Source organism: Saccostrea cucullata, unplaced genomic scaffold, assembly GCF_032062105.1.
Source record: "Saccostrea cucullata isolate Sc308-1 unplaced genomic scaffold, CSIRO_AGI_Scuc_v1 ctg21114, whole genome shotgun sequence".
Classification (NCBI taxonomy): Eukaryota; Metazoa; Mollusca; class Bivalvia; order Ostreida; family Ostreidae; genus Saccostrea; species Saccostrea cuccullata.
The window spans coordinates 1,930-16,349 of record NW_026927239.1 but is presented as its reverse complement, the minus strand read 5'-3'; the positions used below and the strand labels follow the sequence as shown (position 1 = coordinate 16,349).

The 14,420-nt window shown below is 32.4% G+C and overlaps 2 protein-coding genes and 1 pseudogene across 2 annotated transcripts; 2 read left to right on the top strand and 1 right to left on the bottom strand.

The window, feature by feature from the left end:
- Positions 1–54: 54 nt before the first annotated feature.
- LOC134273795 (uncharacterized) lies at positions 55–2,229 on the top strand (annotated as a pseudogene).
- Positions 2,230–2,691: 462 nt separating this feature from the next.
- On the top strand, positions 2,692–5,235 carry LOC134273797 (uncharacterized). Its single transcript, XM_062756006.1, has 5 exons — positions 2,692–2,844; positions 3,205–3,684; positions 3,775–3,904; positions 4,266–4,396; positions 4,564–5,235. The coding sequence occupies exons 1-5, from the start codon at positions 2,692–2,694 to the stop codon at positions 5,233–5,235; spliced, it is 1,566 nt and encodes a 521-aa protein (XP_062611990.1).
- Positions 5,236–6,641: 1,406 nt separating this feature from the next.
- On the bottom strand, positions 6,642–9,126 carry LOC134273796 (ATP-dependent DNA helicase RecQ-like). The gene is made up of 4 exons (XM_062756005.1): positions 9,069–9,126; positions 7,816–7,975; positions 7,277–7,584; positions 6,642–6,769 (listed from the first exon to the last, which is right to left on the bottom strand). The coding sequence occupies exons 1-4, from the start codon at positions 9,124–9,126 to the stop codon at positions 6,642–6,644; spliced, it is 654 nt and encodes a 217-aa protein (XP_062611989.1).
- Positions 9,127–14,420: the final 5,294 nt, after the last annotated feature.

Here is a 14,420-nt window from a genome sequence, read left to right as displayed (position 1 = left end):
TGTCATTTCTGTTAGTATAGAAGACATGCCCGATGTATTCCGATAAACGTAAACATGGCGACTTCCACACCTCGGAAGACATGATGTGTCTTATCGGACACTTGTATCCTCTGCGGATTTTCGTTTATACAGATTGAAAGAAAGGAAAATGGTGAGGAAAAAGTTCACAAGTTTTTCGAAACGAAGTTAAGACTAAACACCGAAAGAAAAGATAACATAAAACAACTAACAGGCCTGACAGACATTGCAGATGTCATAAATGCAGGTGTGTGTAAAAAGTGTTATCGATCAGTTGAATCTATAATGAAAACCGAATCCAAAAATGAGCAAATAAAACAGAGGTTTCGCGAGGTGGCACAGAGAACAATACAAACACTCACGATGCAGCTGCTTTCCCCTCGGAGAAAGTCCATAACTAAACGGATGCTTAGGAGCCCGTCCTTGCCATCTTCAAAAAAGCAGACTTTCGACGTATCCTACCGCAAGCTTGTGCAAATATCACCATTCAAAGATTTGACAAATAGAACAGATTTGCAGAAAACAGAGGTAATGATAGATCACGATATTATATTATATGAACAGTGTATATAGATAGAGAAAAAAAATAATTAATCCGAAATTCCTCTGTGATAGTGTAAGAAAGGGGTTCGAATCTAAAGTATTTCGGATTAAGAAATAATGCATGTCTATTGTTTTTTATGCTATTAACAAGTACTGAACATAAACAAAAACACACACATTTTGACATACATGACAACATAACTTACATAAGTCATTATGTGGTTATCCCTGGTGTACTTGATCTTCCATAAAAATCTGATTGATATTTTCTTTTCAGTAGCTATTTCAGTCCTGTAAATTAAAAGGTGTTTAATTAAAATATGAAGAATGAACTTTCACTCATATTGAAAAGATGTTTGTACTTTGATCAGAAACCCACAGCAATTAAACTTGTTATTTCTGCTAATTTGCAATTCAGCTACAATATATTAACATTATATTTACTTTGAATTGACAGCTGCCTCTTACATATCAACTACCTAGTAGTAGTTCATTTACTGGTATCCCTATTGCACCAAAGGAGAAACAAGGTATGCTTAAAAAGTTTGAGGGTGTGAATTCTATGAGTTTGAATGAATAAATTTGGCCACCTTTCTTTATTCACATACTTCATGTACTTAATCATATTAATTGTCACTGTGTGGTGAATTAATCATATAATAACTAAGCATTGTTTTGCCATGGAATACAATCACATCTTGTATTTTGTAAATGTCAATTAGAAATAAAATATGTTAGAAAATTCTTTTACTACTGCAAGTCACCTGACTTTGGATTTTTCTTCCTAAATATTACATCTAGTACGTCTAGTATGAAAATACAAGGATCTAAGCGATCTCTAGATTTTGGGATTTCAAATAAAGAACTCGATGACATTCATACAACATCATTAGATGGGTCAATTGAGGTTAACTTAGAAAAAGAATTGTTCATGAAGTTTCTAAAGTTACTACTAACTTGTTGATTGTTACACATGTTTACTTAACATGATTATTTCCAATTTACCAGTTGACTCTTATATATATTCACAGCATTTTTAGATTTCCATTAATTATACATTGATTATACAATTGAACATGTAGTTACAAGTTGGTGTATAAATTTAGTATGCAATATATTAAGTTCACTAGTTTTTATTGCTTTTTTGCATTGATTATACAATTGTTCATGTAGATACTAGTTGTTGTAAAATTTAGCATGTGATATATTATGTTCACCAGTTTTATTGCTTTTTATTTTTGCATGTGCATGTTGCTGTTTTTTTCAGATTTGAAATCAGACCTGGATTTGTAAATAAACTCAACTGTGATTTAAGGTATATGTAAAAAGATTTGAACCTATTACATGATTATATCACTAATTTTTATCAAATGGAAGGAAAACAGACTATTTGAGATGGACAGAAAGATATTACAAACTGTCAACCGGAAATGAAAATGGTTTGACATCAAAGAAGTAAAAAAATGAATTAGTATGAGTTTATGAATATGTTCAAGAAATATTTGTGAGTTTTGACATATATTCTAATTTACTTTCAGCTCAGCATATACTATCCAAGTGGTCGAAAAAGTCGTTTCATAATTGATGAGAATGAGAAAAAGATCTGCAAGATTGTTTTTAGAGGAAAAGAAGTGGATCGAGGACTGAAAGACTTTTTAAAGACTACGAACCCCAACATATTAGTTGAGGGGTCATTATCAGTTTTAGGTAAGATGTGAACATGTCTGCATTGCTCACTTGGGAAATAAAATAACCAGAAATAACAAATTTGATACATCAAGGCTTTGAGTATATATTCATATTAATTAAGTTGAAATTCAGCATGTTTGGTTTGATTTTGTCTGTTAATAAATACGACTTATGTTTATAATGCATATGTACTACTTTCTGCCATGTGATTAGATCAAGATAAAAAATTCTAATTAATATATGAAATCATGATCAGATTATACTTGTTTACAGTTTTAATTTGCATCTTTCTCAGGTGATGAATGCAAAAATATGTGCAAGAGAAATTCTGGTAGTGTTCTTCAAGATAAATCAAGCAGCAATGTTTTAGAATTTACATGGGACAGTATGTATTCTGAGCTGAAAATAAGAGCACCAAATGTCTTAAAGACAGTATCAGCGATGGTATCAGATATCCCATTACAAGTGAGTGAGAAACCATTTCAGTATGTCATGTATTCTGTGTCACAAATCCTGCATGGAAGATCCCAAGAAATGTCCTTAGTTCAGTACTTGTCTGGATTGGTGTTGATGCATGAAGGATGCACTCTTAAGGTAATAATTGTAGTGTACTAATGAAAATGTGTCTACTAGCAAAATAAATGCAATTTTATAATTTTGGAGCAGAATGACTTATTATACAATGAAGCAAATTTATGTTTTAATTCATTATATTAATCCTTCTGTTCTACAATGCATTATTAATCACTTGCATAAATTTGTACATCATTGATATAAATTGATTTATAAAACTGTTATACCATATATCAGAGTACCATAATCTTTGGAATCTGATAGAAATATGAATTTTGCTGTACTGTATTGTTTTTATAAATTAAATAAAAAGTCACTTTATATTAGTTATTTTGGCATGTTCATTGCATTGATTTGATATGAGATTTACCAATTTTTCAGGACATTGAGAGAATTGCTAAATTTGGAGCAAGTGTTCATCCAGAAACACTTAAAAGAAAGCTGAATTCTTGGGATGCAATTTTAGATGAGGAATTACTCAAGTACAAAGAAGAATGGAGTCGAGGAGGGCAAACAAAATACCAACTCATAGGGGACAATTGGGACAGAAATATCATTCCTTCTTACAGAACGTCTCAAGACAAAACATTGTCCTTGCACTTGTTTCAGGTCATTGGAGTCCTTGACAGAGTGAATTGTGTGGTGGACACTGACTCACAGCTCATTGATATTTCAGACCTGAATCCTGTGAATTTCATACCCTCCAGTGAGGATCAGGATATTCTTCTCCATGAGCTTACTTTCCTTGTTGCAAGTTCAGTCATTGCTAATATTGACCAGATGAATGACAGTTTTGTATCAATTTACCCTAAGCATTTGCAACACAAATACAGCAATTACTCAGGAATAAAAACAGAACAGGTAAGACTTTATGTATGGATTATATGTATTTTATATCATATTTTCTATAGAAAAGCATAACTTTAATACATGTACATGTTCTTTGCACAGTATCCTTTGGGGCTATTTGATTGCAATGAAATGGTCACTCAGGATGTTATCAGACTACTAAAAGAGCCATCAAAGAAGTATGTACCCACAGATGATGCAGGAGAAATTGTGGAAGAAGTGTTCTTTGGAGGTAATTTAGAATATATTAAAAAGGAATGTACTAACACGTTTGGAACAAATTATCCACATTTATTGTATTTACATTTATGAGTAATTTATACAAGTTTGATGTAAATACACAGAAAAAAAATTATTTTAAGTTTTGTACAGGTAAAATGACATTCCGTCTGTCAAGATTGGTTTTGAATGCTTTAAAATCTGCTTTAAATTTTTAACATTTTGGTGATTAATCTAAGTTATAGAAAGTCAATGAAACACATCCTCCTCTGCTAAACTAAATCACTACAATGGTACATTATTATAACAACATTCTTTGGTAATGCTTTAACATATTAATGGAATGCTGATATTTATTAATTCATCTCCTATAGGAGACAGATTAACAGATGAAAGAATACAGAGTGCCCAAGAAGCCATGACAAATAATGAAACTGCCTTAGAAAAATTGGAAGGATTCATTTCTAAAATTGAAGATTTCCACCGGCTAATGAACTTCCTTGAGGTAATATTTCAATATCATGTTTTAAAGGAATACAAAATGTAAATGCTCAGGATTCTTTTAATGAAAAATACCTCAGGTTAACCTGTTAATAATTTAAACATGTAAAGTAGATGCTGTAAAAGAAACAGCCAAGACATTTATATAATTTTTATTTCTAAAATTTGCAGGCAATAGTTATGCAAACATATAGCACTCAATCAGCAAGTGACCGTGGGACAATGTACTATTACAAGAACATTTTAAATGCACGCAATGTCAAAGGAAAAGTTAAAAATTCTTACAGGGGATATAAAATGCTGTATCGCACTGTATTTGATGCTATGTGCTGTGTATTATTTTTACAAGAGCTAGGGATTCACAACTCAGAAGAGAGTGTATCATTACCTGATGAATTTTGCACATGGAATAAAGACCAAAAAATCCAGTGGCTAAATAACATTTGTGAACGAATTGTAAAGAAATGGTTTTTTGGAGATGGTGATTTGTTTGAAGACTTAAGACAAAAATTGACTGATTCAGATCATGAAGAAAATTACTGGTTTGCAAATTTTCAAGATGGACGATTTTCCTGCCATTACTGTGGAAAAACTTACAGTCACCTTAGAAGTGCGGAATCACATGAAAAAGGAATTCATGGCCATTCCAAACCATCTGAAAGAAAGAGTACTGCTTCAAGCCTTAAGCAAGATGAACTGCATGATTATTTACTAGCACTTTTTCGCCTTGCAGCATTACACAGGAATCTCGATTCTGCAGTGGACATGGCAGATGGCAACCGATCTGTTCGCTCCGCTAAATATGAGACCCCATTGTACAACAAAACGCACAAGACAAAATAACTCATTGGAAGCATCCATTTAACTTCTCTGGTTTCAGGAACCTTGCCTTCTCTTCAAACAGAGAGACTAATTGCAAACAGATTCATAAATTTATCTGGTGGAAAAAACTCTAACATGGCCCTTGATGAGTATGTAGAACTAGTCAATAGAGACACAAAGAACACTTGTTCTGGATTTCAGTCGAAAGAAAGCATTATAGCACATTCAAAACAGTTTCCACTTCTTATCAAAGCAGTAAAAAATCTGGACATGATCAGTGATATTCACAAACGGAAAGGCTTTCACAACATCCCATCTTACAAATCTGATGTACAGAAGATCATTGTAGATCTCTTTGACATTGATGGATTTTCCTATCACGAAGGACGGAAGCTCAAGTGTCGCCAACTTGTTCAAAACAGCAACCCGTTTTCAGACTGTCACAAACAGTTAGTGAACATGATTTACAGACACAAACCTCTGCTACCATTCCGTCGATTAAGGAACAGAAAATTATAATTATCATTATGGCTTTTAAAATACATTTAAGGAATTTTTTTCCTGAGACTTACTTTAGATTTATTTCACCTTTCTTGTAAGCTGCATTCAAATGAAAAGTGGTTGAAAGATTTCAACATGTAAAATGTATTAAGTAAATGCATATATTGTAAAATAGCATAATGGAGTATATTTGTTTTTGGTAAAAAAAAAATCATTTGCAATCATGTTACGCAACATGCTCAATTTTTATTTTAACAATTGGAAAGAATAAATATGGATATCTTAAGAACTTGTTCATCTTACTTAAACAAGAGGCCCATGGGCCTTATAGGTCACTTGAGCATCATTTAACAAATTTCCAACCATTATTTTTGGTTTGTGTTTTAAACCAGAGGCCAAATTTGATTGACATTGGTTCCCTGGTTCCAGAGAAGCAGCTAAAAATTTAAAGTTTATGACGACAGACGGAAACAGATAGTAATAGGTCACCTGAGTGACTCGGGCCCCAGGATCATGAAACGAAATTGGACTTAAGTCAAAAATTTTAATCAACTATAAAATCCTGATTTGATGTTGAATTTATCTCGAAATTTGCAGACAAGAAAACTTTTGTGGAACAATATTGGAAAATATTTGGATTTTGGTATGCTTGAATTCTACAAGGGTTTAGTACATGAAAATTTTGACTCAAGCTTAAGATGTTGCATGATCTCGGGGTCTGGTGACCTAAAAAAGGGGAGAGATCCAGCACACATCCTACACACCTTTTATTTTAGCTTATCAACTTTTGATGCATTAATGACTATAAATGTACCGGTTCTAAATAAATACCAAAGATATAGCAGGAATTTAAGCAAAACAAAAATGTAGAATGTGCTAGATCCATCCTACAAAGTAAACAAAAACAGAGTTCAGAAGTGCATCATTTAATTCATTTCAGTAAGGTCATCATCACCTGATTCATACTCATATGACAAAGTATCACTGTCACTGGAGGAATCCAATGTGTCTTCAACTCTGTCATAAGACAGATTTCTTACTGCTTTCTCCAATACTGTTAGAGAACAGGAATTGCATGAACAAACTGTTGCACAAATGTCACAACAAGTATGTTTTCCAGTATTTTGCACAGATTTTAATTCCTTGTCTGATAAAAATGTTTTAAGTAATTGAATTCTTCTGCACTCTGTTGATGTTACATATGTTTTTACATCCTGGTCAACATTTCGCAATTGCTGTCCGTAATATAATAAAATGGCACATGAGTGTTGCCCATCTCGTCCAACTCGCCCAGTTTCCTGGATGAAATCTATCAAACTTTTGAGAGGCCCATATATTATAACATTGTGGCACGATGAAACATTTACTCCCATTCCTAATGCACTGGTGGCAACAACAACCCGCAATTGACTCTCCTTTGTTAAATTTTCAATTGTAGTTTTTTTCTTTTCCTCAGAAGTTTCTGAATGAAACATTTCTATCATTTCATTGATATTGTGAATATTAGACAATTCAGTTGCAAGAAAATTGTAAATTTGTCCAACGTCTCTTATTGATTTACAATATATTATTGTTCGGGGAAAGTTCTCCTTCATCTCGGAAATGGCGTCCACAATCCATACCAATGAAGACTCAATATTCTGCTCCACCTTTTTCACAATATATTTTATGTTTTCTTGGTTTGGGGAAACTGTGATATACTCATACTCCTTTAATCCTAGAACTTCTGTGACCCTTTTCTTAATTGTGTTCGTACAGGTAGCACTTAGTGCCAGAACAGATGCCTCCGGAAAATATGACCGTATTTCTCCAATGTGTCGAAACCACCTTCTGAAGACCTTTTCTTCTTTTTCTGCTTCTAGACCACCCCTAAATTTGAAATAAGAGTTTTAAAATGTTTTAATTACAGAATTTCCTTATTTTTTATACTTGCTGGTGTTAATATGAAAGTGAAAATTAAATTAAATTTTTAAGAGGAATAGACTTCCTGAGGCCCAGGAGAACCTAAATTTTACCAAACTTAAACATCAATGCTTTTATTCCTCCTTATCCTCATTATAAAATTTTATAATTTATTTAAAATAAATAGAAAAGACTTGCCAGGTGGCTACTGTATGGAATTCATCAACTACAACTGCAGTTACATGCAGTTTTTGAAGGGTCTGTCTCCAACGGCTATCTCCAACCAAGGACTCTGGTGATGCATAAATTATATCAACTTTTCCAGCTTCTATCAAGTCATCTGTCTCTTTGTCTTTGCCTATAACAACCACTAAATTGTTAATTCAGTAGCCATTAATGATAATAGAGAGGTTAAGCAGATGACCGTGTACGTGTAGCTAGGGAAATCCCCTAATTAGATGTGATTTACGTCATCAGTTTTGCATACCGCGTAATTCTACAAGTTGTTCACAACGTGTAGATTTGCAACTACACGTTGGTGTAAACTTGTAGCTTCTTAAACTCAAACTATGGAATAAATATTTTTCAGTCTGTATTTAGTATGAAGTTGACTGTTTATTACGATTATCCAATGTATCTTTTTTACTTAAAGTCATTGATTTATTTGATACAATGGATTGTAAAGTGACATGTTGAAATGACGTTTTACACGTACCGGTACACGTTCAATTTGTTAAACAGAACACGACATTAGTTACGCGTACGTGTAAAATCACTTCTAGGTTTACACGTACAAGTAGACGTACACGGTCAAATGCTTAACCTCTCTAATAGCACCAACAAGAGCCAAAAATAGGCCCTATCTTTCTTATTAATGTATTAGGTCCTCTTGCCATTTTAGCACTGTGTATACATGTAAAATAAACTAATAACCTTTACGTTTACATTGGCAGTGTAATAATTAGGTACCTGATAATGTCCTGATGACCTGACTGCATGCATAGTCAGTAAATCTAATTGTTAAACTGACTGCACCTCAATGGACTTAAACAAGTCTGGCACAATATTTATATCTATATCTATATACATTTACATCTATAGACATGTAGTGTGAAAAAGTATTTAGCTTTAGAAAGCTATACAAATTTGCTATATTTAATAAGCTGTTCAACTTATTCAAATATGAAAAAATGCAAATAAGTGAGAGAAAAATTGTCAGTGTCAACATGATCATTGTCTATCAATCATACACAGCAATAAGATGTTATTATACTAATTATTGTCTCAACACATATCATTAAGTTTACTTAGATTTTTCCATATTAAAAGCTGCTGAATACTGCACTGTGATAAATGTTCAAGAATCAAGATTCAAATATACTATTTTTACTTGGTAACAGAACTCTTTACACGACAATATGCCTAGCGGTAATCATAATTTAAAGACAAACCTTTAAAAGCTGCCGTAATCAGTCCAAGAGAAGAGAGCTTGTTGACCTGATCCTGCATTAACGAAACAAGAGGGCAACAAACGATAACTTTCCCAAAGCTCTCGTCGTCTTCCAAGGCTCTCTTAACTGGCAAACAACAAGCGCTACATATCGTTCACAATGAAACCAAGCGGGATAAAGTCACCATCAACTCTTCTAAAAGCGACGTTATAATAATAAACGCGCACAAGAACAGACCAACCCAGACCTGGACTTTGGGTGACAAGGAGATAGAAGAAGTGGAAATGACAAAACATGTTGGATTGATAAGATCATCAAATGGCAAAAACGACATCCAAAGTAGAATCCAACTGGGCAGAAGAACGATGTATGCACTACTTGGGGCAGGACTGCATGGAAAAAATGGTATCAATCCTAAAGTCTCTTATAAGATCTACACCACATTCTGCAGACCAAGAATGACATATGGATTAGAGGCTGTCATACTATCTAGAAGCGAAGAACAAGAACTGCTCCTTTATGAGAGAAAGTTACTGAAACAGATCCAAGGGCTATCAGTAAAAACTCCTATCATTGCTGTGTACTCACTCCTGGGGGCTATACCAATTACTGTATGCATAGAGAAAAATACACTAACAGCATTCTACAAGATCATCAAGAATCAAGCACTACTGAATTAAATATCCCCTTAGATTCCAAAAAATCCCCTGTTGTCCCCCTGTCAGTCCCTGACATTTTCCTGTCTCTCCCTGACTTTCTCCTATGATCCCCTGACGTTGTCCCTGCTCTCCCTGTCCAGTCCCTGTCGTCCCCTGTCGTTGTCCCTGCCTTCCCTGTCTACTCCCTGTCGTCCCCTGACATTCTCTGATCTCCCTGTCCAGTCCCTGTCGTCCCCTGTCGTTGTCCCTGCCTTCCCTGTCTACTCCCTGTCGTCCCCTGACATTTATTTTGGCCAAGAAAAGAAGTTTAAAAAATATTTTTGTTGCATTTAAGAGTGGAAAATGATATAGTCTTGAAAACTTTAAGTATTATTTTGAAAATATAGACTTAGTAAAAAGTTAACACATTTTTAAATGCTTAACTAAATCCCCTGTAATTTAGTTTCAGTTTCAGTTTCTTTATTTCTTTAAGCCAACTGGCCCATCAGAGTTGTATTTAGTTTCTATCACTTGTATCAATGTGATTTTTTTAGTTTGGTAGCATTTCGGGGGGAGAACGGCAGAGAATTGCATCATTCTAAAGAAGAAATAAATTACCAATTTATTTCATCTTGTGATGGTAGACGGCATATACATTGTGGTTTATGAACCTTTTATATATATTTATAAACTTTGTCATTTTTTATTTGATCTACTTTGAAACATCTTTGAGCGTAATAACTGTCTTTGTAAAAGAACTAGATTGAAACATTTGGGAATACATTATCAAATCCATGCGTGGGATATTTTGTTTTCCCAAAGAATTAAATGAATAAAAAATTAATTGAAAGCAATGATATATAAATGCATTAATAAAATAAATGTCTATTCAATAAATAAAAATTATTAAAGAAACTAAAAATCTACTTTATTCATTTATTTTCTTATGTGAATAAATCTACAAATCGACCGAATTAAGAATAAATAAAGAAATAAATTTATACCCCCAAAATTTGTTTTATTAGTTTTATTTTGTTTATTTGCTGAAATATGCTACAAAGTATTTTATTAGCATATTTAAACGATTTTCTATTACTTTAAGTCCATGATGGATATCAAAATAATCGTCTCATTATGCACAATATTAATCTGTCATTTACATTTTTGATACTTTGTTTTGATTTAAAAAATCGGTTTTCAAAACCCTAACACGGTTCTGAAACAACATCAAAGCCATTGATGTTTACCAGTAATTAACTCGGGGTATACGGTCATGACACCTATTATCTTTTTCACTGACCGCTATACCTTGTTTATGTTGTGGCAGGACGACCGTGTGTAGTTTGCAGCTGTTTGAAATAACATTTTCTCTTTGTATGAGAACTTTTTTTTCAATCAGAACAAAATAAAATTATCAAAAAAAAAAAAACTATTGACGGGTTAAGATTGTGCATAAAACAGTGCGACATTTAACTCCGGACACGACATTTGTCCGGACTTTCGCCAACCACTTTTCCAAAGATACATAGAAAAAATTTATGTCATCCGGTGGGATTTTTTTAATCGCACAACATGAACTAACCTTCACACCTGAATATCTTCCAGTTTAAAAGATATTACACCTGAAATCAAGAAATCCCATGGGATTATGGTGGGATTTTCTCTCCTAACCAATATCCCACCATTATTCTGTGGGAGAAAAATGAGTTCTGTGGGATTTTTTCTCCTATAGAATCAAAATTCCCATTTTTAACCTTACATGGGATTTTTTATCCCATAAGTTGTGAAATGGGACAAGAAGTTCCATAATTGTCACAAATAGGATTAAAAGTTCTCTATCATAATGTTTTATAGAACATATTGTCCTACAGGAGAATGGAAATTGTTTTTATCTCTTTAATTCTTTCCCTTTGAAAATTTCACTCCTAACTCTTTCTATTTATCATTTTACATTTAGAAAGTACATGCTATTGCAAGCAAAATAATACCAAATTGGCAAAATTTCATTGAGAAATAAAAAAGTTATGACCATTCAAGAGAACACAGCAGTACGATTAACAGAGAAATTTGGCATGATGATGGATTCTCCCTATGAAAATTTCAGTCCTCTTACAATTTATCATTTTACATTTAGAAAGTACATGCTATTGCAAGCAAAATAATATCAAATTGGCAAAATTTCATAAAAAAATAAAAAAGTTATGCTCATTCAAGAGAACACACCATTCCGATTGACAGAGTATAACATGATGATGGATTCTCCCTATGAAAATTTCAGTCCTCTTACAATTCATCATTTTACATTTAGAAAGTACATGCTATTGCAAGCAAAATAATACCAAACTGGCAAAATTTCATTGAGGAATAAAAAAGTTATGCTCATTCAAGAGAACACACCAGTCCGATTGACAGAGTATCACATGATGATGGATTCTCCCTATGAAAATTTCAGTACTCTTTCAATTTATCATTTTATATTTAGAAAATACATGCTATTGCAAGCAAAATAATATCAAATTGGCAAAATTTCATTGAGAAATAAAAAAGTTATGCTCATTCAAGAGAACACACCAGACTTAAGTACAATTATCGGATTAATATGACATGATGATGGATTCTCCCTATGAAAATTTCAGTCCTTTTACAATTTAACATTTTACATTTAAAAAGTACATGCTATTGCGATCAAAATAATATCAAACTGGCAAAATTTCATTGAGGAATAAAAAGTTATGCTAATTCAAGAAAACACACCAGTGCGATTGACAGAGTATAACACGATGATGGATTCTCCCTATGAAAATTTCAGTACTCTTTCAATTTATCAATTTACATTTAAAAAGTACATGCCATTGATGATTGCGAGCAAAATAATACCAAACTGGCAAAATTTCATTGAGAACAAAAAAAAAGTTATGCTCATTCAAGAGAACACACCAGTGCGATTGACAGAGTATAGCATTATGATGGATTCTCCCTATGAAAATTTCAGTACTCTTTGAATTTATCATTTTACAATTAGAAAATACATGCTATTGCAAGCAAAATGATACCAAATTGGCAAAATTTCATTGAGAAATAAAAATGTTATGCTCATTCAAGAGAACACACCAGACTTAAGTACAATTATCGGAGTAATATGACATGATGATGGATTCTCCCTATGAAAATTTCAGTCCTCTTACAATTTATCATTTTACATTTAAAAAGTACATGCTATTGCAAGCAAAATAGTACCAAACTGGCAAAATTTCATTTAGAACAAAAAAAAAGTTATGCTCATTCAAGAGAACACACCAGTGCGATTGACAGAGTATAGCATTATGATGGATTCTCCCTATGAAAATTTTAGTCCTCTTACAATTTATCATTTTACATTTAGAAAGTACATGCTATTGCAAGCAAAATAATACCAAACTGGCAAAATTTCATTGAGGAATAAAAAAGTTATGCTCATTCAAGAGAACACACCAGACTTAAGTACAATTATCGGAGTAATATGACATGATGATGGATTCTCCCTATGAAAATTTCAGTCCTCTTACAATTTATCATTTTACATTTAAAAAGTACCTGCTATTGCAAGCAAAATAATACCAAACTGGCAAAATTTCATTGAGAAATAAAAAAGTTATGCTCATTCAAGAGAACACACCAGTCCGATTGACAGAGTAATACATGATGATGGATTCTCCCTATGAAAATTTTAGTCCTCTTATAATTTATCATTTTACATTTAGAAAGTACATGCTATTGCAAACAAAATAATACCACACTGGCAAAATTTCATTGAGAAATAAAAAAGTTATTCTCATTCAAGAGAATACACCAGTCCGATTGACAGAGTAATTAACATGTTGATGGATTCTCCCTATGAAAATTTCAGTCCTCTTACAATTTATCATTTTACATTTATAAAGTACATGCTATTGCTCTTATTCTGTATTTTGTGTTGATGTGCAGTGCTAAGTTTGAACTATCTCGTAAGATTTCAATACATATTTATTTAAAAAAAAAAAAAAAAAAAAAAAAAAGAAAAAAAAAAAAAAAACAAAAAAAAACTGAGATGCTTGATATTAAACAATAGTGTTAGTATCCCTATTTAGTTTATTTCACAAGTTCTGTATCTATCTGAAATGTACTGTTTTTACAGTGCTAGTATCCCTATTTAATTTGTTTCACAAGTTTTGTTATTTATCTGAAATGTACTGTTTGTACACTTTGAATACAAGATTATTGGTAGGAAAGTTAAGTACATGTTTATACTTTTCACACAGAATTTACATTTGATATATCTTTTACGTTCAGTTTTCTTATTTTTTTTTTTATTGTTGATTCCATTTATTTCTTCAATTTGAACGATTTATGTGTGAAATTGTTATTTCTAGGTTAACATTAAATCAAGTTCATTGATGATATATCACGTCATGCACACATTATTTTCTTTATATACCAACAGTTCTAAGGAGACCTCTTTGAGTATTTACTATGATTTAAATCAATGATCTATAAATTATCATTTTTCTCTATAAAACTTTCAAAAAAATTCTTTTTCGTCCAAAGTTTCTTAAATTAAAAGTTACATTGGCTATTATTGTTTAGATGAAAAAATAAATCAGGTAAACATAAAGACCATAAGTATTTTAATTCTATAACTTACGTACTAGAAAGGGACATAACTCTGTAGAGAGTGTCGTATTATGATTAGTGTCCC